This window comes from Hypanus sabinus, chromosome 25 (assembly GCF_030144855.1).
Source record: "Hypanus sabinus isolate sHypSab1 chromosome 25, sHypSab1.hap1, whole genome shotgun sequence".
NCBI lineage: Eukaryota > Metazoa > Chordata > Chondrichthyes > Myliobatiformes > Dasyatidae > Hypanus > Hypanus sabinus.
The window spans coordinates 5,910,979-5,937,036 of record NC_082730.1 but is presented as its reverse complement, the minus strand read 5'-3'; the positions used below and the strand labels follow the sequence as shown (position 1 = coordinate 5,937,036).

At 43.9% G+C, this 26,058-nt stretch overlaps 1 protein-coding gene across 1 annotated transcript in view; it reads left to right on the top strand.

Annotated features, from left to right (window-relative positions):
* LOC132380875 (C4b-binding protein alpha chain-like) overlaps positions 1-26,058 on the top strand; it is a 56,549-nt gene that overhangs the window by 26,737 nt on the left and 3,754 nt on the right. Inside the window, exons 3-6 of the mRNA XM_059949794.1 lie at positions 620-716; positions 13,770-13,843; positions 15,189-15,374; positions 23,320-23,505. Coding sequence (XP_059805777.1) covers positions 646-716; positions 13,770-13,843; positions 15,189-15,374; positions 23,320-23,505 — 517 coding nt within the window. The 5' untranslated portion in view covers positions 620-645. The remainder of the gene's footprint in view (positions 1-619; positions 717-13,769; positions 13,844-15,188; positions 15,375-23,319; positions 23,506-26,058) is intronic.

The window sequence follows — 26,058 nt, the reverse complement described above, 5'->3', positions numbered from 1 at the left end:
TTGATTGTAGTAAAAATACACCTGTAACTGGAAGGTCCCGTTGCTGGTGAGTCAGTATCCTGGCAAAAACTACACCATGAAGACAAAAGAACACTCCAAGTAACTCCACAAAAAGGTTATTGAAAAGCAGAAGTCAGGAGATGGATGCAAGGAAATTTCCAAGTCACCGAACATCCCTTAGATACAGTTACGTCAATCTTCAAAAATGGAAAAACTATAAATCTGCCTAGAGCAGGCCGTCCTCAAAAACTGAAACTGTGCAAGAAAGGGACAAGTGAGGGAGGCCACAAAGAGGAGTTTGATCTGGAGGAGTTACAGGCTTCAGTGGCTGAGCTGGGAGAGACTGCACGTACAGCTGTTGCCTGGGTGTAACACACTACAACATAGCATGCTCAACCTTGTTCAACATAACATCAGCACGACTTACAGCACAGCAATGGAGGCAGCCTGTCCTGGCGTTGGATGTCCGTCTGGGTGTGTGTGTGGGTGGTAGGGATGGGAAAGGGGTAGCTTCCCTGTTCCTACCTCATTTTGTTTCTGCAGCTTCTGCTGCTCTGCTGAAGATTATGGTAAAAGCCGAGGCTGGTATTTAATGAAATCTGCCGTTTTCCTTTCTTAGAAAAATCTTGTGGAAGTCCAGGAGAGATGTTGAACGGACGGTACAATGCGACAGGCAACACGTTTGGAGCCACAGTCACATTTTACTGTGACGAGGGGTAAGTGTGCTGTAGACTGATGATAAACATTACAGAAAGTATTTGTCCAAAACCGTCATGGTGGTTCCTGGACTTGGGTGCTAAGGAATGGCAGACTGTTGACTGAACCCAAGGGAAGAGCAATGCGAACTGCCCATGAAGAGCTGGAAACAAGAGGTCAGGCATAGGAATACCGACAGAGCATTGGAAACACGACCGAGCAACACCATGAGACAAAGCATTCTCCACAAATACAAGGGCTCTGATCCTCCACACCTGTGAGTTCAGCCGTCAGCAAGCGCACATCATCATAGCCACAGCAGCATTCTTATCATTGGACATTAATAATGATACTGCTACCAAAAGCATCACTCCAGAGCCAGAATTTAAGATATAACTTAAATCTGTTCCATCTGTTCCAGTGTCATTCTATGTTTTTTTATTCAACAATCTCTCACTATTTCAGAATCAGGTTTAATATCACTGGCATATAGCATCAGAGGGGGAGAAAAACAGCTCAGAAACAGGTTCTTTAGCCCATCTAGTCATCGCCAAACCATTTAAACTGCCCACTCCCATCGAACTTAAACCACACCAGCAGGGATGTGATGTTGAGGCTCTTTAAGGCACTCGTGAGACCACACTTGGAATTTTGTGTGCAGTTTTGGGCTCCTGGTTTTAAAAAGGATATACTAATATTGGAGAGAGTTCAGAGAAGATTCACGAGAATGATTCCAGGAATGAAAGGGTTACTGTATGAGGAACGTCTGGCAGCTCTTGGGCTGTATTCCTTGGAATTCAGGAGAATGAGGGGGTTCTCATAGAAACATTCCGAATGTTAAAGGGCCTGAACAGATTAGATATGGCAAAGTTATTTCCCATGGTAGGAGAGTCCAGGACAAGAGTTCAGGATTGAAGGACGTCCATTTAGAACAGAGATACAGAGAAATTACTTTAGTCAGAGGGTGGTAAATCTGTGGAATTTGTTGCCATGAGTGGCTGTGGGGGCCAAGTCAGTGGGTGCATTTAAGGCAGAGATAGATAGGTTCTTGATTAACCAGGGCATTAAAGGGTACGGGGTGAAAGCAGGGGAGAGGGGATGACTAGAAGAATTGGATTAGCCCATGATTGAATGGTGGAGCAGACTGGATGGGCCGAATGGCCTACTTCTGCTCCTATATCTTATGGTCTTATATAAAGCTCTGGTTTGGCTACACCAGGATATTGTATACAGTTCTGCTTGCCCCACTATAGGAAGGATGTTGAGGCTTTGGAGAGGATGCAGAAGAGTTTCACCAGGATGCTGCCAGGTTTAGAGAGCATGTGCAATCATGAGATGCTGGATGAACTTGGGTTGGTGTTTTTTGGAGCATCGGAAGCTGAAGGAAGCTCTGATAGAGGTTTACAAGATTATGAGAGGCATAGATAGAGTAGAAAGAGAGTAACTGTTTCGCAGGTTGAAATTCCTAATACCAGAGAGTATGCATTGATGGTAAGAAGAGACAGGTTCAAAGGGGATGTGAGGAGGAGGTTTTTTTGCTCAGAGAGTGGTAGATGCCTGGAACATGCTGCCTGGCATAGTGGTGAGGCAAATACATTAGAGGCTTTTAAGAGATGTTTGGATAGGCACATGGATGTGAGGAATGTGGAAGGATAATGGACATGGTGTAGGTAGGAGGGATTATTGTTTGAGTGTCTTTGATTTGCTCTTTAGCTGGTTCAGCACAACATTGAGGGTCGAATGGCCTGTTGCCAAGCTGTACTGTTCTACACTCTATGTCAGTCCATTACACAGTGCATTGAGTACAAGGCAAAACAATAAGGAAGTGCAGAATAAAGTTATAGTTACCATGGGTTACTTAGCGGTTAGTGCAAAGCTAGCACTGCACAGGGTGTTGGAGTGCAGAGTTCAATTCCGATGTCATCTGTAAGGAGCCAGTGTGTTAACCCTGTGGAAAAATTTGTGCGTTTTCTCCAGGTGATCCAGTTTCTGCCCATAATCTAAAGTTCTACCAGCTGCTAATCGGTCTTTGAAAATTGTCCTGTGATTAGGTTAAGGTTAAATTGGGAGTTGTTGGTGGCATGGCTCGAAGGGGTGAAAGACCTTTATCTGTGTTGTGTCACAATAAATAAATAGATAGCTAGAAAGATAGATAGAGAGGGAAAGTGCAATGCAGGTCAGCAATAATTTGCAAGTTCAATGTTCAATGTAAATGTATTATCCAAGTATGGATATGACACCAGATCCTACCTTGAGATTTAGGTTCTTGCTGGCATTTATCAGAATCAGAATCAGACTTTAATCGCCAAGTACCTGTGCACATACAAGGAATTTACTTCCGGCAGATGTTGTCTCTCTGCTCATAACAATAATAATGATAAATATAAATGAAAATATAGATTATACATACAAGTAGTGCAATCCAAGTAATAGTTAGCCGACAGTTAATCGGCAGTTAACTGTTCAGCAAAGTGACCGCAGTAGGGAAAAAACTTCTCCAGTGCCTATTAGTCTTAGTCTGGAGGGATCTGAAGCGCCTACCAGATGGAAGCAGTTCAAACAGTCCGTGCGCAGGATGGAAGGAGTCCTTTATTATGTTCCCTGCCCTCTTCTTCAACCTGGAAGAGTACAGGTCCACAATAGAGGGCAGGGAGGCTCCAATGATGCGCTCGGCAGTCCTCACTGTGCGCTGTAGTCTGGTTCTATCCTGCTTGGTGGCGGCTCCAAACCACACAGTGATGGAGGTGCACAGGACAGACTCAATGACTGCAGTATAGAACTGCAGCAGCAATTCCTGAGGCAGACCATATTTCCTCAAGAGCCGCAAAAAGGCAAAAAGAAATACAATATGAAAACTCTACATAAATATACTTTCCACTGAGTTTCGGTGAGACTAGAACTAGATGCTATGGGTTAAGGGTGAAAGGTGAAATGTTTAGGGGGAACATGAGGGGAAACTTCTTCACTCAGAGGGTGGTGAGAGCGTGGAACGAGCTGCCAGAGGACATGGGTTTGATCTCACCATTTAAGAGGAGTTTGGATAAGTACATGGATTGGAGGGGTATGGAGGGTAATGCACTGATAGGACTAGTCAGACTATATGGGCCAAAAGGGTCTGTTTCTGTGCTGTACTGATCTATGACACTATGACAGTTTCAACAAAGACTGCCAAAGAACCAATGTACAAACAAAACAATACTGAGAACAAGAGAACTTTAACTGGCCTCTTTGCTGTGGTCAGCTACAGTCACTGTGTAATAAGCTTTGGCATCAGCCTTGGCCGTGGATCAGAATTCTCCTCATTACTAGCAGACCATGACATTCAGTAGATGTAATACATCCATCATAGGTACTTTTAGCCAAATGAACCCTGGTCTCCAGCACAGATACACAATCACTGGCCAATCTCTGAGCCACGGAGTATCTCTCAAGGTGCTTCACACATACTGACATGGTATGAATGATTTCTCTCCCACCTAGTATGCCAGAATCTTATATGAGAAAAGAAATCAGAATGACGTGAGCAATGGGAGATGAGCCAAGCAATACAAGCAGCATAAACTTGGAAGGGATGCAGAGCCAGGCTGAGAAGTGGCAGATGGCGTTCAATCCGGAGAAGTGTGACATGATTCACTTTGGAAGGTTGCGCTTGAGGGCAGGATGGCCAATCCTGCCAGTAACCTTTACAGGGTTAAAGGCAGGATTCTCGGCAGTGTGGAGAAACAGAGGTCCATATCCATAAATTCCTCAAAGTTGTCATACATGTTGATTAGTCTGGTTAAGAAGGTGTGCAGTGTGTTGGCCTTCATCAGCTGAGGGACTGTGTTCAAGAGCTGTGAGGTAATGTTGTGGCTCTATGACTTTGATTGGACCACATTTGGAATATTGTGTGTTTTAATTGCCTCATTATAGGAAAGATGTGGAAACCTCAGAGAGGAGATTTACCAGGATACTGCCTGGAATAGAGAGTACGTCTTATGAGGAAAGCTTGAGTGAGCAAGGGCTTTCCTTTTTGGAGTGAAGGAAGATGAGAGGTGACTTCATAAAGCTGTATAGACCATAAGACATAGGAGCAGAATTAGGCCATTTGGCCCATCGAGTCTGCTCTGCCTTTCAATCATGGCTGATGTTTTTTTCTCTTCCTCAGCCCCAGTTCCCAGCCTTCTCTCCGTAACCTTTGATGCCATGTCCAATCAAGAATCTATCAATCTCTGCCTTAAAAACACACAACAACCTGGCCTCCACAGCTGCATGTGGCAACAATTTCCATAAATTCACCACCCTTTCGCCAAAGAAATTTCTCTGCATCTTTGTTTTGAAGGGATGCAGAGCCAGGTTGAGAAGTGGCAGATGGAGTTCAATCCGGAAAAGTGTGAGACAATTGGCAGGGACAAATAAAAGGAGGGGTAACTGAAGAGGAGTGGCCAGTGTGTGAGTGGCTCAGGGTAGGAGTGGAGCTTTGAGGCTTTGGCTCGAGAGGCTTCAACAAGCAGAGGCTGAGGACGAGCTTGCTCCCAGTGAGGTAATGAATGAATGAATGAATGATCTTTATTGTCATTATACATAGATACAAAGAAACTCTGTTTGGCTTCCTCTCAGGTAATTAAATAAAGTTGTAGATAAAAAACAAGACAGTAATAGAAAAACAGTATTAAATAGATAAGGAGCAGAAAATAATTTGCAGCAGCACCAGAATATCACAGTAATGCACAAAGTGCCATTAGTGCTAGTATTTAAGTCCTTGTGTGTGCTCACAGTTTCAGTCATTGTTCTGTGGGAGTGGTGTGATGGAGGCCACAGCTCTGGGGTAGAAGCTGTTCCTCAGTCTATTTGTTCTGGCTTTTAGTGTCCTGAACCTTTTGCTGGACGGCAGCGGGTCAAACAGGGAGTGGCCGGGGTGTGTGGTGTCTCTGGTTATGCTGATTGCTTTCCTCCTGAGTCTGCTGGAATAGATGGTGTCCAGTCCTGGGAGCTCCATCCTGACAATTCGCTGGGCCGCTTTCACAACACGATGCAGGTCTTGTCACTCAGCGGCTGTGCAGCTGGCATACCACACGGTGGCGCTGTTGGTCAGGATGGTTTCAATTGTGCTTCTGTGGAAGTTAAGCAACAGCTTTTGTGGGAGTTTGGCCTGTTTCAGCTTTCTGAGGAAGAAGAGTCTTTGTTCTGCCTTTTTTACAAGCAGCGAGGTGTTGGTCGTCCATGTCAGCTGTTTTGACAACATAACTCCAAGGAACTTTAGGTTTTCCACACTTTCCACTACCTCTCCATGTATGTGGAGGGGGGTGTTTACTCTGTCCTTTAATCTCCTGAAGTCAATGATCATCTCTTTTGTTTTAGAGGTGTTAAGGACCAGGTCGTTGTCCTTACACCACTCTGTCAGATGATCCACTTGGAGCCTATAGGCTGTTTCATCCTCGTCTGAAATCAGGCCAATCACTGTGATATTGTCCGCAAATTTAATTATGGAGTTGGAGGTGTAGATGGGGGTGCAGTCATGTGTGAAGAGTGTGTAGAGCATAGGGCTGCCTGTTTTTAAGATGAGGGTGGTGGAGTTGTGCTTACCAACTCTGACTTGCTGTGGTCGGTCTGTGAGAAAGTCCATGACCCATGAGCACAGGGAGGAACCAAAGCCAAGATTGTTCAGTTTACTGACCAGTTTATGGGGGATGACTGAGTTAAATACAGAACTGAAGTCCACAACTAACACTCACATAAGTGCTCGGTTCCTCTAAGTGAGTCAGAGCGATATGGATGGCTGTTGTAAGGCTGGGAAAGTTCCTTTAATTAATTTAATTAACTTAGGAGTAGGTAATGGAGGCAGCAGTTGTGACAGTCGGGTGCTCCGTAAGCAGTATGTGGGAAGTCAGGGACAGCACAATTGTCCCTGATGACTACACCTGCAAAAGGTGCATCCAGCTGCAGCTCCTGACAAACCGAGATAGGGCGCTGGAGCTGGATGAACTTCAGATCATTCATGAGCAGAGGCAGAAATAAACAGGAGTTTCAGGGAGACAGTCACCCCTTAAAAGTCAGGAGGCAGGTAGCTGGGTGAGTGTCAGGAGAGGGAAGGGGAATAGACAGGAGGAAGAGCAGAGCACCCCTGTGGCCGTTCCCATCAACAATAAGTATACTGTTTTGGATACTGTTGGTGAGGATGACCTACCAGGGACAAGTTGTAGTGGTCACGTCTCTGGCACTGAGACTGGACCCTCAGCTCAGAAAGGAAAGAGGGAAAAGAGGACAGCAGTAGTGACAGGGGATTCGATAGTTAGGGGGATAGATAAGAGGTTCTGTGGGAGAGATCAAGAACCCCTGATGGTCTGTTGCCTCCCTGGTGCCAGGGTCTGTGATATCTCGGATTGAGTATTCTCCAGAGAGAGGGTGAGCAGCTGGATGTCATGGTCCATGTAGGGACCAATGACGTGGATAGGAAGGAGGTCCTGCAAAGAGAGTTTAGAGAGTTAGGTGCAAAGTTGAAGGACAGGACCTCCAGGGTTGCAATCTCAGGATTGCTACCTGTGTCACATGCTAGTGAGGCTAGAAATAGGAAGATAATGCAGCCAAATATGTGGCTAAGGAGATAGTGCAGGAAGGAGGACATGTTTCTGGACAATTGAGCTTTGTTCCAGGGAAGGTGGGAACTATTCTGACAGGACGGTTTGCACCTGAACAGGAGGAGGAGTAACATCCTTGCGAGTAGGTTTGCTAGTGGCTGCTCTGGGGGGGGGGGGGGGGGTTTAAACTAGATTTGCAGGGGGAGAGGAACCAGAGTGTTTGAGCAGATGGTGAGGTGGAAGAGGATAAAGGTCATGCTAGGACTGCATGTATAGACAGAAATCAAAGGTTTGTACATGATAGAAATGTTCTCAGGTGCATCTATTTCAACGCAAGGATTATTGTAGGTAAAGCAGATGAGCTTAGAGTGTGGATTGACACATGGGATTACAACATTATTGTTATTAGTGAGACTTGGTTGCAGGAGGAGTAGGACTGGCACCTTAATGTTCTGGGGTTCCATTGTTTTAGATGTGATAGAGGGGGAGGGATGAAAGGGGGAGGAGTGGCATTATTAGTCAGGGAAAATATCACAGCTGTGCATAGAAAGGACAACCCAGAGGGCTTGTCTACAGAGGCCATATGGGTGGAGCTGAGGAATGGGAAAGGTGTGACCACACTAATAGGGTTGTATTATAGACCACTCAATAGAGAGAATTGGAGGAGCAAATCTGTAGAGAGATAGCAGATCGATGTAAGGAACAGAAAGTTGTAATAGTAGGGAATTTTAACTTTCCAGATATTGTCTGGGACTCCCACACTGTGAAAGGACTAGATGGCTTGGAGTTTGTCAAATGTATTCAGGAAAGTTTTCTAAATCAATATATAAAGGTACCTACGAGAGAGGATGCAATACTTGATCTATTAGGGAACCAGACAGGTCAGGTGACAGAAGTATGTGTAGGCAAATATTTTGGGTCCAGTGACCAAAATGTCATTAGTTTCAAGTTAATTATGGACAAGAATAGGTCTGGCCCTCAAGTTGAGGTTCTAAATTGGAGAAAGGCCAATTTTGTGGAAAAGAGAAAGGATCTAGGAAGAGTGGATTGGGATAAGTTGTTTTCTGGCAAGGATGTGTTCAGAAAGTGGAAGGCCTTCAAAGGTGAAATTGTGAGAGTGCAGAGTCTGCATGTTCCTGCCAGGAAGGCAAAGTCAACAGGCATAGGGAACCTTGGTTTTCAAGGGATATCGGCGATCTTGTTAAGAAAAAGAGAGAGACGTATAGCAGGTATAGGCAACAAGGAACAAATGAGGTACTTGAATAGTATAGAAAATGTAAGAAAATACTAAAGAAGGAAATCAGGAAGGCAAAAAGAAGACATGAGGTTGCTTTGGCAGATAATGTGAAGGTAAACCCGAAGGGTTTCTATAAGTATATTAAGAGTAAAAGGATAGTAAAGGACAAAATTGGTCCCCTAGAAGATCAGAGTGGTCGTCTATGTGTGGAGCCTCATGAGATGAGGGAGATCTTAAACAGATTTTTTTGCATCAGTATTCACTGAGGAAACATATGTGTAAGGAAGGGAAATAAGCAGTTGTGTCATGGAATATATATAGACATTAAAGAGGAGGAGGTGCTTGCTGCCTTACAGCGAATAAAGGTAGATAAATCCCCCGGACCTGACATGATATTCCCTCGGACTTTGAGGGAGACTCGTGTGGAAATTGCAGGGGCCCTCGCAGAAATATTTAAAATGTACTTAGCCACAGGTGCGGTGCCAGAGGATTGGAGGGTAGCTCATGTTGTTCCATTGTTTAAAAAAGGCTCCAAAAGTAAACCAGGCAATTACAGGCCGGTGAGCCTGACATCAGTAAATTATTCAAAGGTGCTCTGAGAGATCAGATATGCAAGTATTTGGACAGCCAAGGGCTGATTAAGGATAGTTAGCAAGGCTTTATGCGTGGTAGATTGTGTTTAACGAATCTTGTAGAGTTTTTTGAGGAGGTTACCAAGAAAGAAGATGAAGGAAAGACTGTCTACATGGACTTTAGTAAGGCCTTTGACAAGATCCCACATGGGAGGTTAGTTCAGAAGGTTCAGACACGAGGTATCCATGGAGAGGTTGTAAACTGGATTCGGAATTGGCTGTGTGGGAGAAGACGGAGTAGTGGATGATTGCTTCTCAGACTGGAGGCCTGTGACTAGTGGTGTGTCTCAGGAATCTGTGTTGGGACCATTGTTGTTTGTTGTCTATATCAATGATCTAGATGATAATGTGGTAAATTGGATCAGCAGGTTTGCTGATGACACTAAGATTGGAAGCGTTGTGGACAATGAGGAAGGCTTTCAAAGCTTGCTGAGGGATCTGGACCAACTGGAAAAATGGGCCAGAAAATAGCAGATGGAATTTATTACAGACAAGTGTGAAGTGTTGCATTTTGGAAGGACAAATCAAGGTAGGACATACACAGTAAATGGTAGGGCACTGAGGAGTGCAGAGGAACAAAGGGATCTGGGAGTTCAGATACATAATTCCCTGAAAGTGGCATCACAGTGTTGTAAAGAAGGCTTTTGGCATCCTGGCATTCATAAATCAAAATATTGAGTATAGGAATTGGGATGTTATGATGAGGTTGTATAACGCATTGATGATGCCAAATTTGGAGTATTGTGTGCAGTTCTGGTTACCTAACTATAGGAAGAATATCGGTAAGATTGAAAGAGTGCAAGAAGATTTACTAGGATGTTGCCGGGTCTTCAGGAGTTGAAAGATTGAACAAGTTAGGACTTTATTCCTTGGAGCCTAGAAGAATGAGGGGAGATTTGATAAAGGTTTACAAAATTATGAGGGGTATAGACAGAGTTAATGCGAGTAGGCTCTTTCCACTTAGATTAGGAGGGATAAATATGAGAGGACATGGCTTCAGGGTGAAAGGGGAAAGGTTTAGGGGGAACATTAGGGGGGACTTCTTCATTCAGAGAGTGGTGGGGGTGTGGAACAAGCTGCCATCTGATGTGGTAAATGCTGGCTCACTCTTAAGTTTTAAGAATAAATTGGACAGATACATGGATGGGAGAGGTCTGGAAGTTCTGGAGGGTGCAGGTGAATGGGACTAGCGGAATAAAGTTTCAGCACAGACTAGAAGGGCCAAATGGCCTGTTTTCTGTGCTGTAGTGTTCTATGTTCTATGGCTTTGAAAGGTTGTTCCTCTATCCTGAGGCTGAGCCCTCTTGTCCTAGACTCTCCCACCATGGGAAACATCCTTTCCACATTTACTCTGCCTAGGCCTTTCAACATTCGGAAAGTTTCAGTGAGGTCCTCTGTCATCCTTCTGAACTTCAGTGAGTACAGACCCAGAGCCACAAACATTCCTTGGATGAAAACCCTTTCATTCCTGGAATCATCCTTGTGAACCTCCTCTGGACCCTCTCCAATGCCAGCACATCTTTTCTAAGATGAGGGGCCCAAAACTGTTCCCAATACTCAAGGTGAGGCCTCACCAGTGCCTTATAAAGACTCAGCATCACCTCCCTGCTCTTGTATTCTAGACCTCTTGAAATGAATGCTAACATTGCATTGGCCTTCCTCACCACTGACTCAACCTGCAAGTTAACCTTTAGGGTGTTCTACACAAGGACACCCAAGTCCCTTTACATCTCAAAGTTTTGAATTTTCTCCCCATCTAGAAAATACTCCACACATTTATTTCTACTACCAAAGTGCATGACTAAGTATTTTTCAACATTGTATTTCATTTCTTGCCTATTCTCCTAATCTGTTTAAGTCCTTCTGCATCCTACCTGTTTGCTCAACACTACCTGCCCCTCCACCAATCTTCATATCATCCACAAACTTGGTAACAAAGCCATCTATTCCATCATCTAATCATTCGCATACAGCATAAGAAGAAGTGGTCCCAACATCGACTCCTGTGGAACACCACCAGTCACTGGCAGCCAAACAGAAAAGGATCCTTTTATTCCCACTCGCTGCCTCCTACCAATCAGCCAATGCTCTAACCATGTCAGTAACTTTCCTGTAATACCATGGGCTCTTAACTTGGTAAGCTGCCTCAAGTGTGGCACCTTGTCAAAGGTCCTCTGAAAGTCCAAATATACAACATCCACTGCATCCCCGTTACCTATCCTACTTGTGATCTCCTCAAATATTCCAACAGGTTCATCAGGCAGGATTTTCCCTGAAGGAAACCATGCTGACTTTGTACTCGTCCTGTGTCACCAAGTTCTCCATCAACTCATCCTTAACAATTGACTCCAACATCTTCCCAACCACTGAGGTCAGGTTAACTGGTCTATAATTTCCATTCTGCTGCCTTCCTTCTTTCTCAAAGAGTGGAGTGACATTTGCCATTTTCCAGTCCTCTGGCACCATGCCAGAGTCCAATGATTTTTGAAAGATTATTGCTAATGCCTCTGCAATCTCTAACACTACCTCTTTCAGAACTCCAGGGTGCAGTTCCTCTGGTCCGGGTGACTTACGTAACTTTAGGTCTTTCAGCTTTTTGAACACCTTCTCTTGTAATAGTAACTGCACTCACTTCTCTTCCTTCACACTACAACATCAGGCATACTGCTAGTGTCTTCCACAGCGAAAACTGATGCAAAATGCTCATCAGCCATCTCATCTCCTATTATTATTTCTCCTGCCTCATTTTCTAGTGGTGCTATATCCACCTGCATTTCACTTTTATTTTTAACATACTTGAAAAAGTTTTCACTATCCACTTTGATGTTATTTGCTAGCTTGCTTTCATATTTCATCTTTTCCCTTCTAATGAGTTTTTAGTTGCTCTCTGTAGGTTTTTAAAAACTTCCCAATCCTCTATCTTCCCACTATTTTTCTTCTTTTGCTTTTACAATAGCTTTGATTTTCCTTGTCAGCCATGGTTGTACTATTTTACCATTTGAGTATTTCTTCATTTTTGGAATATACGCATCCTGCACCTTCCTCATTTCCCCCAGAAATGTATGCCATTGCTGCTCTGCTGACATCCCTGCCAGCAGCTCCCTCCAATTTACTTTGGCAACTCCGCTCTCATGCCACTGTAATTTCCCTTACTCCACTGAAATACTTCTACATCAGACTTTACTTTCTCCCTATCAAATTTCAAATTGAGATCAATCATATTGTGATCATTGGTTCCTAAGGGTTCTTTTACTTTAAACTCTCTAATCGCCTCCGGTTCATTACATAACACCCGATCCACTATAGCTGATCTCCTAGTAGGCTCAATAACAAACTGCTCTAAAAAGCTATCTCTTAGGCATTCAATAAACTCACCCACTTGAAATCCACTTCAACCTGAATTTCCCAATCGACCTGCATGTTAAAATCTCCCATGACTGCCACTACATTGCCCTTTTGACTCACCTTTTCTATTTCCTGTATAAAATGATAATAGGCATTGACAATTGACAGCCAGCACTTTTTACAAAGGGCTACTGAGAGAGGATACAACTTTAAGGTTATTGAAGGAAAGTTTGGGGAAATGTCAGAGGTATGTTTTCACACCGAGAGGTGGTGGGTGCATGTTACACCCTGCCAAGGGGTGGTGGCAGAGGCAGGGACAGTAAAGGCTTTTGAGAAACTCTTAGATAGGCACATGGATGAAAAAAATAGGGGGGGATCTATACAGGAGGGAAGCAAGTAGGCTGATCTCGGAGTCAGCTAAAACATTGTGGGGCGAGGGGCCTTTAGTATTCTTAGATCTTCTTAAACGTTCTTGCACATCAAGGTCATATCGGTCAAAAGACAAAGTGTCAAATAAAGACAGAAGCGACAAGTTGGGAGAAAAAGTTGGAGTTGCTGTGATAGAATTGGAAGAAATAGGAAATCACGATCGGGTGATGTTAAAGCAGCCATGGACAATATTTACAGCAGCAGCCAAGAAAATCATTCCACATTAAAAAGTCAAAAACAGCACTCCACAAATTGTTAAAGCTGAGTGCACCACAGTCTTCTCTAAGCCCCAGCACACCATCCCATCAGGCAGAAGATACAAAAGCCTGAAAGCATGTACCACCAGCTTCCAAGCCTATTGAACAACTCCCTAGTATGATAAGATGGACCCTTGACCTCACAATCTATCCTGCTGCGGCCCTTGCACCTTAATGTTGCCTACAATGCCTTTTCTCTGTAACTGTCACATTTTAATCAGCATTCTGTTACTATTTTCCCTTGTACTAGCTCAGTACCGTGTAACAAAAGGGTCTGTATTGGTGTCCAGTGTAAAACAAACTATTTTGCTATACCTCAGGAGATATGACAATAATCAACCTATTTACCAATTTGAATGTAAAAGGAAAATGTATCTCTGAAGCATACAACCAGCTAAAGAGAGAAGGAAATATGAAAAGGTTTGGTAAAAAGTGAGAATAGAAAAGAATTGTTTTCTGTATACACAACACTTTATCCTTTGGAAGCTGATGATTTCATTATCCTCAGAGACTTCTGTCAGCAGCTCCCTCTCTCCTTCCCTCCCTATCTGTCACCAGCTCATTAGCCATCAATAGCTGACTCTTCTCTCACTAACAGAGTTGTGTTTCTGTCTAGGTATCAGATTGTTGGTAGAAATTACCGGCTGTGTGAAGAGAATGGATGGTCAGGAGGTGTCCCAAGTTGTCAGCGTAAGTCACACTTGACTGCCCTTTGAGAAACATTTGGCCTGTTTATGAAAATATTACTTCTGTTTGACCATAAGACATAGGAGCAGAATTAGACCATTCAGTCATCGAGTCTACTCCACTATTCCATCATGGCTGATTTATTTTCCCTTTCAATCTCATTTCCTTGCCTTCTCCCCATAATCATCGATGCCAGTCAACCTCCACTTTAGATTAGAGTTGATGAGGGTGGCGATGAATACCTGGATTTCTATTCTACAAAAGTGCAATATCATGATAATGTAGTTCAAATCCAGAGACCTGGTCTATTAGTGACAGCGTCACAGTACAGGGGAGATCCAATTGTTGATGAAATCAATTTCAATAGCAATGGTGAGCTTGAAGTTATCAATTTTTTTTATAAAACCATGTGGTTCATTGATATATATCTGACCCAGAATGGCCTAAATGTGACTTGAAAAACAGAGAAGACCTGCTCTCTGAAAATGATCAACAATCACCCTCTTGCCCTCAGCACAGAGAGAACAGTAGTCGAAGGACTATTCTCATGGTCCACTCTCCTCTCCTACCTGATTCCTTCTTCTTCAGCCCTTACCTTTTTCACTTTGCACTTTATTTTCCCCTCTCCAACCGCCTACCTTCCCCCTCACTTGGTCTCACCAATCAGCTTCTAGCTTTGGGACAAATGCGATAGTGTAGAGGTTAGCAAAGCACTTTACAGTACAGGCCGCTCGGGTTCAATCCTTCCCGCTGTCCGTCAGGAGTTCGTACATTCTGCCGGTGACCACGTGGGTTTCCTCCGGGTGCTCCGGTTTCCTCCCACAGTCCAAAGATGTACCAGTTGGTAGATTAATTAGTGATTGTAAGTTGTCCCTTGATTTGGCTGAGATTGCTCAGCGGCACAGCTTGAAGGGCCAGAAGGGCATATTCTGTATTGTATCTCAATTTATTCAACAAATAAGCAAATTCTACTCCTTCCCCTTCCTTTCCACTCCTGGTGAAGCATCTCATCCTGGAATGCTACGTCTTTTCTCCTCTCCATAGAGGCTGCCTGACCTGCTGATTTCCTTCAGAATTTTGTGTGTGTTACTTGGTAGTTGAAGGACGTGATTCACCATACCATGCCTTTGGTGAGAAGATGGGCAGGTGAAGGATCTTGATCTGAAATGTCAACTATTTTCCTCAGAAACCTTCCGTAACCAACATCCTTTTCCAGATCCTCACCCCACGAACAGAGAACGTAGAACATTACAGCACAGTTCAGGCCCTTCGGTCCAAAATATTATGCCAATCTTTTAACCTGCTCTGAAATCAGTCTAACGAAGCCCACCGTGTCTTATTTTGCCAGCTGTCACATGTGCAGATCTTCCACCAATTGCCAATGGATTTGAACCAACTTCACCCAACGGCGAGTACTGGGAATCTGGATCAGTGGCCAAGTTTTCATGTATTGGTGACTACTCGTTGATCGGTGCAAAGTCACTTATTTGTTTATCTTCTGGGCGATGGAGCGACGACCCCCCGACATGCAGAGGTGATCAAAACTCATTCCAGCTGATCTCTCCGTGTCCCACCATTTTCCATCTAATATCAATGTTTAAGTGGTTTAAAATATTAATCACAGAATAATTTAAAAAAGTGATCCAAACCTTGCAACCCCATTGACCACATTGATTCATAATAGACGCTAGGTATTTAATGAAGGCCAACAAACCATAAGACGTAGAAACAGAATCAGGCCATTTGGTCTATCGAGTCTTCTCCACCTTTCTGTATTAGCTGATTTAATTTTCCTCTCAATCCCTTTCTCCTGCCTTCTCCCCATAGTCTTTGATGCCCTTATGAATCAATAATTTATCAACCTCAGCTTTAAATATAGCCAATGACTTGGCCTCTAAAACCATCTGTGGCAATGATTACCACAGATCCACCACCCTCTGGCTAAAGAAATTCTCCTTCTCTGTTCTAAAGGGGTGTCCTATAGGAAACTTCCTCTCCATGTCCACTCTATCGAAGCCTTTCAATATCTGGTATTCTATGAGACTGCCCCTCATTCTTCAGCATGGTCAGCACCGATCTGTTGGGCCAAAGGTCTTGGCTCTTGTACCTCCCCCTCACCCACTGATATATCAAAGGCTACAAAATTAGAGAAGGCTGTTACTTTTTAAAACTGCTTTACTCAAGTCATTTATAAGGGTGTTTATAGCTAATATTATTTTCTACATAGCACTATAAAGGGGAATACATTTCTTGGCCCAAAACATTAACTGTTTATTCCCTCCAGGTTGCTTGACCTGCTGAGGTTCTCCAGCAGTTGGTGTGTGGCTCTAAGCTGGGAGGTCCACCTGGCATGTATCTGCTCTGATCATCCCAGTGACTCACTTCAGGAAAATGACTTCAGGTCGGATCAGCCTCTGAAGGAGTGTGAGCCTTGTGGGCCTTGCAGTTGAACCCTTGAGTGAATAGAAGGGTCAATTCTAGACAGCGACACTCCTGACCTAATAAAGTGGCCACCGACTATATAACTGAGCAGCAATAATTCAGTCACATGTTACATAAAAGAAGGATAATTAACATGTAATTTTGGGGACTACCTGTTAGCTGAGTAAACTCCGGTGCCAGCATCAACAATTGATCTATGTGTATAAGTTATCTTGTGTATTTATACTTGAGGCTCTCCATTGGTCGGGATCAACCATGGATGTTGCATCCTAGCTGTCTACATGACACACAAGCCAGCTGGTACGATGTGGAGAGCAAGCTGTTTCCATGTAGCATGCTCCCCTTCTCCACCTGTCTGATCAAACCAAAGGAACAACAGAGACCGATACAGTTTGGCACCAGCGGCATCACCTGAGTTGCCAGTCAACGTAGGACAGCAGCTACAATTTTTTCCTCGCTGCTTGCTCCGAAGCCTTCCCCATGAGTGGGTACAGCTGCAAGGCAGTGGGAGTTCAAGATCAGAGTTTTCCTTCTCCTAGATGAGCTGCCAACCACGGCTGACAAGTTCCATCTACCTGAAATGACTAGATTTAAGGCAGCAGTAACTCACCTTTGCCCTTTCTGCTGTCAGAAGAAACATTTCTCAGTCAGTAGAAATGGTTTCACCAGGCTTAGTAGCTAAGCCACATGTGAAGACCAGAAGCTAGACTTGGTTGTCAGAGGCCATTTGAGATGCATGCCATTGGGAAAATTTAATTGGCAGTGGTGCTCATTCTCACTACCACCACTGGCTAAAACAACGTTCAGAAATCATATTACTGCTTATTATTTTATATAATTATATTACTATTTATATATATATTGTTTTTTAAAATTATTATATTATTTATCTGTTGTGATTCCTCAGGTCCAGAGTAACAACTATTTCATTCTCCTTTAAGCTTGTGTGTTGGAAATGACATTAAACAATCTTGAATCTCGCCATGTAACAAAAAAAAGCACATGTGCTCCCTTCTTACTTGTACAATTCATAGAACATAGAACATAAAACATAGAAACCTGCAGCACATTATAGGCCCTTCGGCCCTCGATGCTGTACTGACCAGGTAACCTACTCTAGGAACTGCCTAGAATTTCCCTATCACATTGCCCTCTATTTTTCTAAGCTCCATATACCTATCTGAGAGTCTCTTAAAAGACCCTATTGTATCTACCTCCATCACAGTCGTCAACAGTGCATTCCACATACCCATCATTCTCTGTGTTGAAAAACTTATTCTTGACATCCCCTTCCAAGCCCCTTAAAACTATGCTCCCTCATGTTAGCTATTTCAGCCCTGGGAAAAAGTCTTTGGCTCTCCACATGATCCATGTCTCTTATCATCTTATACACGTCTATCAGGTCACCTTTCATCCTCCATCACTCCAAGGAGAAAAGGTCAAATTCACTCAATCTATTCTCATAAGTCATACTCTCCAATCCAGGCAACATCCTTGTAAATATCCTCTGTAGTCTCTCTATAGTATCCATATCCTTCCTGTAGTGAGGTGACCAGAACTGAACAGTCTTCCAAGTGGGGTCTGACCAGGGTGTTTTTAGTTATAACATTACCACATGGTTTCTGAACTCAATCCTACAGTTGATGAAGGCCAACACACCATACGCCTTCTTAACAACACTGTCAACCTGCACAGCAGCTTTGTGTGTCCTATGGATATGGACCCCAAGATCTCTGTGAACCTCCACACTGCCAAGTGTCTTACCATTAAAAAATATACTCTTGTCTTCAAATTTGACTTACCAAAATGAATGATTTCACACCTATCTGGGTTGAACTCCATCTGCCAGTTCTCAGCCCAGTTCTGCATCCTGCTGCTACCTCTGACAGCCCTTCCAGGCTATCCACTGCACTCCCAACCTTTGTGTCATTAGCAAACTTACTAACCCACCCTTCTACTTCCTCGTTCAGATCATTTATAAAAGTTGCAAAGAGAGGGTCCCGGAACAGATCCCTGTGCAGCACCACTGGTCACTGTGAATTCAATCAGGCTCGTAAGGCATGAACTGTCCTTACAAAGCCATGCTAACTAGCCCTAATCAGCTTATGTCTCTCCAAATACTCATAACTCCTGTCTCTCAGGATCTTCTCCAACGACTTGCCCACCACTGAAGTAAGACTCACTGGTCTATATTTACTGGGTTATCTCTACTCCCTTTCTGGAACAAGGGAACAACATTTGCAACCCTCCAATCCTCTGGCAGTTCTCCCAGCTCTAAGATCATCACCAGAGGCTCAGCAATCTCCTCCCTCACCCCACAGTAGCCTGGGGTATATTTCCTCCAATCCTGGCAACTTATCTGACTTTATGCTTTTCAAAAGCTCAAGAACATCCTCTTTCTTAATGTCTATATGCTCAAGCATTTCATTCCACTGTAAGTCATCCCCACAATTGCCAAGGTCCTTTTCCCTGGTGAATACAGAAACAAAGTATACATTAAGTTTCTCTGCTACCTCCTCTGACTCCATTTACATGTTTCCATTATCTCACCTGACTTGTCCTATCGTCACATGACTCATCTTTTTGCTCTTCACATAGCTGTAGTTTAGATGGGGTGGAGTTTGTTAGGTGTGTTCAGGAAAATTTCTTGGCACAATATGTAGATAAGCTGACAAGAGGAGAGACTACACTTGATCTGGTATTGGGAAATGAATGTGTTGGGTCTCTCAGTGGGAGAGCATTTTGGAGATAGTGGTCACAATTCTATCTCCTTTACCATAGCATTGGAGAGGATAGGAACAGACAAGTTAGGGAAATGCTTAATTGAAGTAAGAGAAATATGAGGCTATCAGGCAGGAACTTGGAAGCATAAATTGGAAACAGATGTTCTCAGGGAATCATACATAAAAAATGTGGCAAATGTTCAGGGGATATTTGTGTGGGGTTCTACATAGGTACGTTCCAAAGAGACAGGGGAAGGATGGTAGGGTACAGAAACCATGGTGTACAAAGGCTGTTGAAAATCTAGTCAAGAAGAAAAGAAGAGATTATGAAAGATTCAATAAGCTAGGTAATGATAGAGATCTAGAAGATTATAAGGCTTGCAGGAATGGGCTTAAGAATGAAATTAGTTGAGACAGAAAGGGCCATGAGAAGGCCTTGGTGGACAAGATTAAGGAAAACCCCAAGGCATTCTACAAATATGTGAAGAGCAAGAGAATAAGACATGGGAGAATAGGACCAATCAAGTGTGTATGGAACCGGAGGAGATAGCAAAGGTACTTAATAAATAATTTGCTTCAGTATTCACTACGAAAAGGATCTTGGTGATTGTAGGGATGACCTACAGCGGACTGAAAAGCTTGAGCATGTAGATAACAAGGAAGAAGAAGTGCTGGAGCTTTTGGAAGGCATCAAGTTGGATAAGTCATCAGGACCAGACAGAATGTACCCCAGGCTAATATGAGAAATGGGGGAGGAGATTGCTGAGCTTCTGGTGATGACCTTTGCATCATCAATGGGAACGGGAGAGGTTCCAGAGGATTGGAGGGTTGCCGATGTTGCTCCCTTATTCAAGACAGAGAGTAGAGATAGCCTAGGAAATTAAAAACCAGTGGTTGGTAAGTTGATGGAGAAGATCCTGGGAGGCAAGATTTATGAACATTTAGAGAGGCATAATATGATTATGAATAGTCAGCATGGCTTTGTCAAGGGCAGGTCGTGCCTTATGAGCCTGATTGGATTTTTTGAGGATGTGACTAAAGACATTGATGAAGGTAGAGCCGTAGATGTAGCGTGTATGGATTTCAGCAAGACATTTGATAAGTTACCCAATGCAAGGCTTATTGAGAAAGTAAGGAGGCATGGGGTCCAAGGGGACATTGCTTTATGGATCCAGAATTGGCTTGCCTACAGAAGGCAAAGAGTGGTTGTAAATGGGTCATGTTCTGCATGGAGGTCAGTGACCAGTGGTGTGCCTCAGGGATCTGTTCTGGGACACTTACTCTTCATGATTTTTATAAATGATCTGGTTGAGGAAATGGAGGGATGGGTTAGTAAATTTGCTGATGACACTAAGGTTGGAGGTGTTGTGGATAGTGTGGAGGGCTGTCAGAGGTTACAGCAGGACATTGATAGGATGCAAAACTGGGCTGAGAAGTGGCAGATGGAGTTCAACCCAGGTAGGTGTGAAGTGCTTCATTTTGGTAGGTCAAATATGATGACAAAATATAGCATTAATGGTAAGACTCTTGGCACCGTGGAGGATCAGAGGGATCTTGGGGTCCGAGTTCATAGGATACTCAAAGCTGTTGCATGGGTTGATTCTGTAGTTAAGAAGGCATTCATCAATCGTAGTATTGAGTTTAAGAGCCAAGAAATAATGTTGCAGCCATATAGGACCCTGGTCAGACCCCACTTGGGGTACTGTGCTCACTTCTGGTCACCTCACTATAGGAAGGATGTGGAAAGGGTGCAGAGGAAATGTACAAGGATGTTGCCTGGACTGGTGAGCATGCTTTATGAGAATAGGTTGAGTGAACTTTGCATTTTCTCCTTGGAGTGACAGAGGATGAGAGGTGACCTGATAGAGGTCTACAAGATGATGAGAGGCATTGATCGTGTGGATAGTCAGAGGCTTTTTCCCAGGGCTGAAGTGGCTAGCATGAGAGGACATAATTTTAAGGTGCTTGGAAGTAGGTACAGAGGAGATGTCAGGGGTAAGGTTTTTAAAAAAGAGAGTGGTGAGTGCGTGGAATGGGCTGCCTGTGGTGATGGTGGGTCTTTTAAGAGACTCCTGGACAGGTACATGGAGCTTAGCAAAATAGAGGGCTATGAGTAACCCTAGGTAATTTCTATGGCAAGTACATGTTCAGCACAGCATTGTGGGCCAAAGGGCCTGTATTGTGCTGTAGGTTTTCTATGTTCTAAATGTTTTCCCAATTTGTCTGTTCCTATCCCTCTCCACCTCTATGGTAAAGGAGATAAAGTTGTGATCACTACCTCCAAAATGTTCTCGCACCAAGAGATCTGACACCTGACCAGGTTCATTTCCCAATACCAGATCAAGTACAGCCTCTCATCTGGTTGACTTTTCTACATATTGTGCCAGGAAACCTTGCTGAACACATCTAACAAACTCCACCCCATCTAAACCCCTTGCTCTAAGGAGATGCCAGTTTACATTAAGAAAGTTAAAATCTCCCATCATAACAATCCTATTATCATTGCACCGTTCCAGAATCTCTACCTGCTCCTCAATGTCTCTGTAACTATTGGGGAGGGGTCTATAAAAAGCACCCTGTAGAGCTATTGTCCCTTTCCTGTTTCTGACTTCCACCCGCACTGATTTAATGAATAATCCCCTCCTCCTTTTCTGCAGCTGTGACAGTATCTCTGAATAGCAATGCCACACCCCCATCTCTTTTGCCTCCTTCCTGTCCTTTTAGAAACATCTAAAGACTGGCACACTCAGCAGCCATTCCTGGCCCTGACACATCTAAGTCTCTGTAATGGCCACTTTATCATAGTTTCATGTATTGATTTACACTCTAAGATCGTCCACCTTGGTTATAACACCACTTGCATTAAAATTGATACATCTCAAACCATCAGGTTGAGTGCATCTTTGCTCTAACATCTGCCTATTCTTCCTCACAAACTCCCTACGAGCGATCTCTACTTGTGCTCCAACTTTCCCATTCTCTGCCTCTTCACTTTGGTTCCCACCCCCACTGCAAATCTAGTTTAAATCCTCCCCAAAAGCAATGGCAAACCTCCCGGCCAGGATATTGGTCCCCCTCGGATTCAAGAGCAACCCCTTATTTTTGTACAGGTCGCAACTGCTCCAGTAGAGGTCCCAATGATCCAGAAATCTGAATCCCTGCCTCTTGCTCCAATCCATCAGCTGCTCATTCTATTCCTATGCTCACTGTCATGTGGCAGAGTTGACAATCCCGAGATTACTACCCTTGAAGTCCTGCTTCTCAGCTTCCTTCCTAACTCCTTGTATTCCGCTTTCAGGACCTCCTCTGTTTTTCTCCCTATGTCGTTGGTACCAATATGTACCACAGCCTCTGGCTGCCCACCCTCCCATTTCAGGATATTGTGGATGTGGTCAGAAACATCACAAACCCTAACACCTGGGAGGCAAACTACCATCTGTGTTTCTTTTTCATGCCCACAGATTCACCTATCTGTCCCCTAACTATAGCGTCCCCTATTACCACTGCTAACCTCTTCAGTTCCCTACCCTTCTGAGCCACAGGGCCAGACTCTGTGCCAGAGGCACGGCTGCTGTTTCTTCTCCCAGGAAGGTCATCCCCACCAACAGTACTCAAAATAGAGTACTTATTGTTAAGGGGAATGGCCACTGGGTTGCTCTTCACTACCTGATGTTCTCCCTTCCTTCTCTTGACAGTCACCCACTTCTCTGTCTCCTGTGGCCCCAGTGTAACTGCCTGCCTGTAGCTCCTATTGATCACCTCCTCACTTTCCCTAACAAGGCGAAGGTCATTGAGCTGCAGCTCCAGTTCCCTAACTCAGTCTGTAAGGAGCTGATACTCGATACAGTGCAGATGTGGCAACAGGGAGGTTAGAAGTCTCCCAGATATCCCACATCCTACACCCAGAGCAGAAAACTTGCAGTCATACCCACTATTCTTAAGCTAGAGAAAAGAAAAGAGATATGAAAGTAACTTACCTCCTTACCTTGCCTAGGCCCATCCTCGTTGAAGCCCTGATGAGCCAAAGCCTTACTACTCTGACTCATGCTACTCCAACGACTGCTCCTTTGACAACCACTCCACTAGGCGGTGTCTTCCTTTTATCTCAGAACTTTCCCAGAACCCTTATGCAATGACGAGCTACTATGTCTGCACACTTCTACCAATCAAATCTCTCCAGTGTATCTAAATGTCCAATCAAATTTCTGATCATCTTTATGTATTCAGTGCACTAGCATCAGGTAGGGGGAAGATGCAGAAGCTTACAAACCCACTACTCCTGGATGAGACTCATTCATTACTTTCTCCGAGCAGATGTAAGATGTTTTGTTCCGGACGCTCCTACAAATGGCCGCATCAGATCGAGTCCTCGGAGTGTACTGAAATATGAGGAGGAAGTACTGTTCGAATGTGATCGCGGTTTTGAAATTGTTGGCAGCAACCTTATCAAGTGCAATGAGAACAGTCAATTCAGCGATGATCCACCAACCTGTCAGTTTAGTGAGTAACACTTTTCCAAAGTTTGCAATAAAGTAAAAACAATATCTGTTGATAGGTTTTTATCTTGGAGAAAGTTTTACAATGGTGCCTAGAGATGCTACCTCTCAGCACCAATCCTGATCTCGGATGCTGTCGGTGTGGAGTTTGCAAACTCTTCCGGTGCTCCAGCTTCTCCCACATCCCAAGAATGTATAGTTTGGTGGATTAATTGGCTGTTGTAAATTCCCCTGGTGTGAAAGCAAATCAAGCGGATGCCTTCATAGAGTCAAAGGGCCATGCAGGCCCTTCGGCCCACTCGCTCAAGTTCAAGTTCAAGCTGGAGCCAGAGTGGCCACTGTGTCCATGTGTGTCACAGCACAGTGATGTATGTGATGTGATGTGCACACCTGGAAGGTCTGGTGAATAGATGGCAATGTAAAGCATTGTGCAAGCCACAGAAAAATCTGAGGTAATCCCTTCTGTTTATGCCTGCACATGGTCCTTGCCCCTCCATTCACCTGTTTGTTTAAATGTCTCTTATATGTTGCTATCATACCCCATATTGTATCGTATCTCTATAATTTTTGTTACTTGCACAGTTTGTCTCCTTTTGCAGAGAGAGAGATAGATAGAGCTAGGGTGTCTTAAGATTTTTGCACAGTACTGTACCTGTCAACGTGGAGTTGAGAGAGAGTTTGTAAATGTGATTGAAGCAAATCCTTTGCAAATGGGAATAGTGAGGGTGGAGTGTCACAGGTGTAGTGTGGGACTGGTGGCAGAGAAGGAGTGCTGAGGGCAGGGGGAGGGACAGGTGCAGACACACCCAGCGCTGAAACACCAGACAAGGTTATTTGATTCCAAATAATTGGTTGATTGATCATTACAGAATGTCTCTCTGGTGCTTCCCCCTCCCTCCCTTCTCCCTTTCCCTTTTACCAACCATGATTCCCCTCTCCCTGTCTCCTTACCACTCGGTCCACAATAGAGACCCCTATCGGAATCAGGTTTATCATCACTCACATATCATAAAAGAAGAAATAGTAAGACATTTGGAAAGAAATGGATCCATCAGGCAGATGCAGCATGGATTCAGCAAAGGCAGGTCCTGTTTGACAAACCTGCTGGAGTTCTTTGAGAATATAATGAGCGCAGTACATAGAGGGAAACAGATAGATGTTATTTACTTGGATTTCCAGAAGGCATTCAATAAGGTGCCACATAAAAGACTTATCCATAAGATAAGGAAGCATAGGGTTGGGGTGCTATATTAGCATGGGTAGAGGATTGGTTAACTAACAGAGAGCAGAGAGTTGGGATACACGGGTGTTACTCGGGTTGGCAATCAGTGGTGAGCAGTGTGCCGCAGAGGTCAGTGCTGGGCTCACAACTGTTCAGGATATACATTAATGATCTGGAAGAGGGCTCGTGAGTATAGTCTATCTAAATTTGCTGTTGACACTACATTGAATGGAAAAGCAAACTGTGCAGATGATATGGAGAGACTGCAGAGAGCAATAGATGGGTTAAGTGGTTTGGCAGATGGAGTACAACGTTGGTGAATACGAGGTCATCCGCTTTGGAAGGAAAAATGGAAGATCAGATTATTATTTAAATGGTAAAAGTTTGCAGCATGCTGCTGTGCAGAAGGATGTGGGAGCGTTTGTGCATGAATCGCAAAAGGTTGGTTTGCAGGTGCAGCAGGCTATAAAGAAGGCAAATGGAATGTTAGCCTTCATTGTTAGAGGGATTGAATTTAAGAGTAGGGTTATGCTGCAACTGTACAGGGTACTGGTGAGGCAACACCCGGAGTACTGTGTGCAGTTCTGGTCTCCATACTTGAGGAAGGATATACTGGCTTTGGAGGCGGTGCAGAGGAGTTTCACCTGGTTGATTCCAGAGATGAGGAGGTTAAACCATAAGGAGAGATTGAGTCTCCTTGGATTGTACTCACTGGGATTCAGATGAGAGGAGATCTTATAAAAACATATACAATTATGAAAGCGATAGATAAGGTAGAAGCAGGAAAATTGTTTTCACTGGCAGGTCAGACTAGAACTAGGGGACTTAGTCTCAAGATTCGTACGAGTAAATTTAGGATGGAGATGAGGAGGAACTGCTTTTCCCAGGGAATGGTGAATCTGTGGAATTCTCTGCCCAATGAAGCAGTGGAGGCTCTCTCAGTAAATATATTTAAGATGAAGTTGAATGGAGTTTTGCATAGTAAGGGAATTAAAGGTTATGGGGAAAAGACAGGAAGGTGCAGATGATCAACTATGACCCTATTGAATGGAGGAGCAGGCTTGATGGGCCAGAGGCCTACTCCTCCTCCTATTTCTATGTTTATATGTCATGAAATTTGCCCTTTTTATGGCAGCAATACAGTGCAATACATAAAATTACTACAGTAGTGTGCAGAAGTCCTGGGAACCCTAGCGCTCTCTCTCTCTCTCTCTCTCTCTCTCTCTATATATATATGTGCGTGTGTGTGTGTGTGTAAGTATATATATATAAAGCCTTTGCACAGTACTGGAGGAGTAACACCTTATATTCCGTCTGGGTACCCTCCAAACCTGA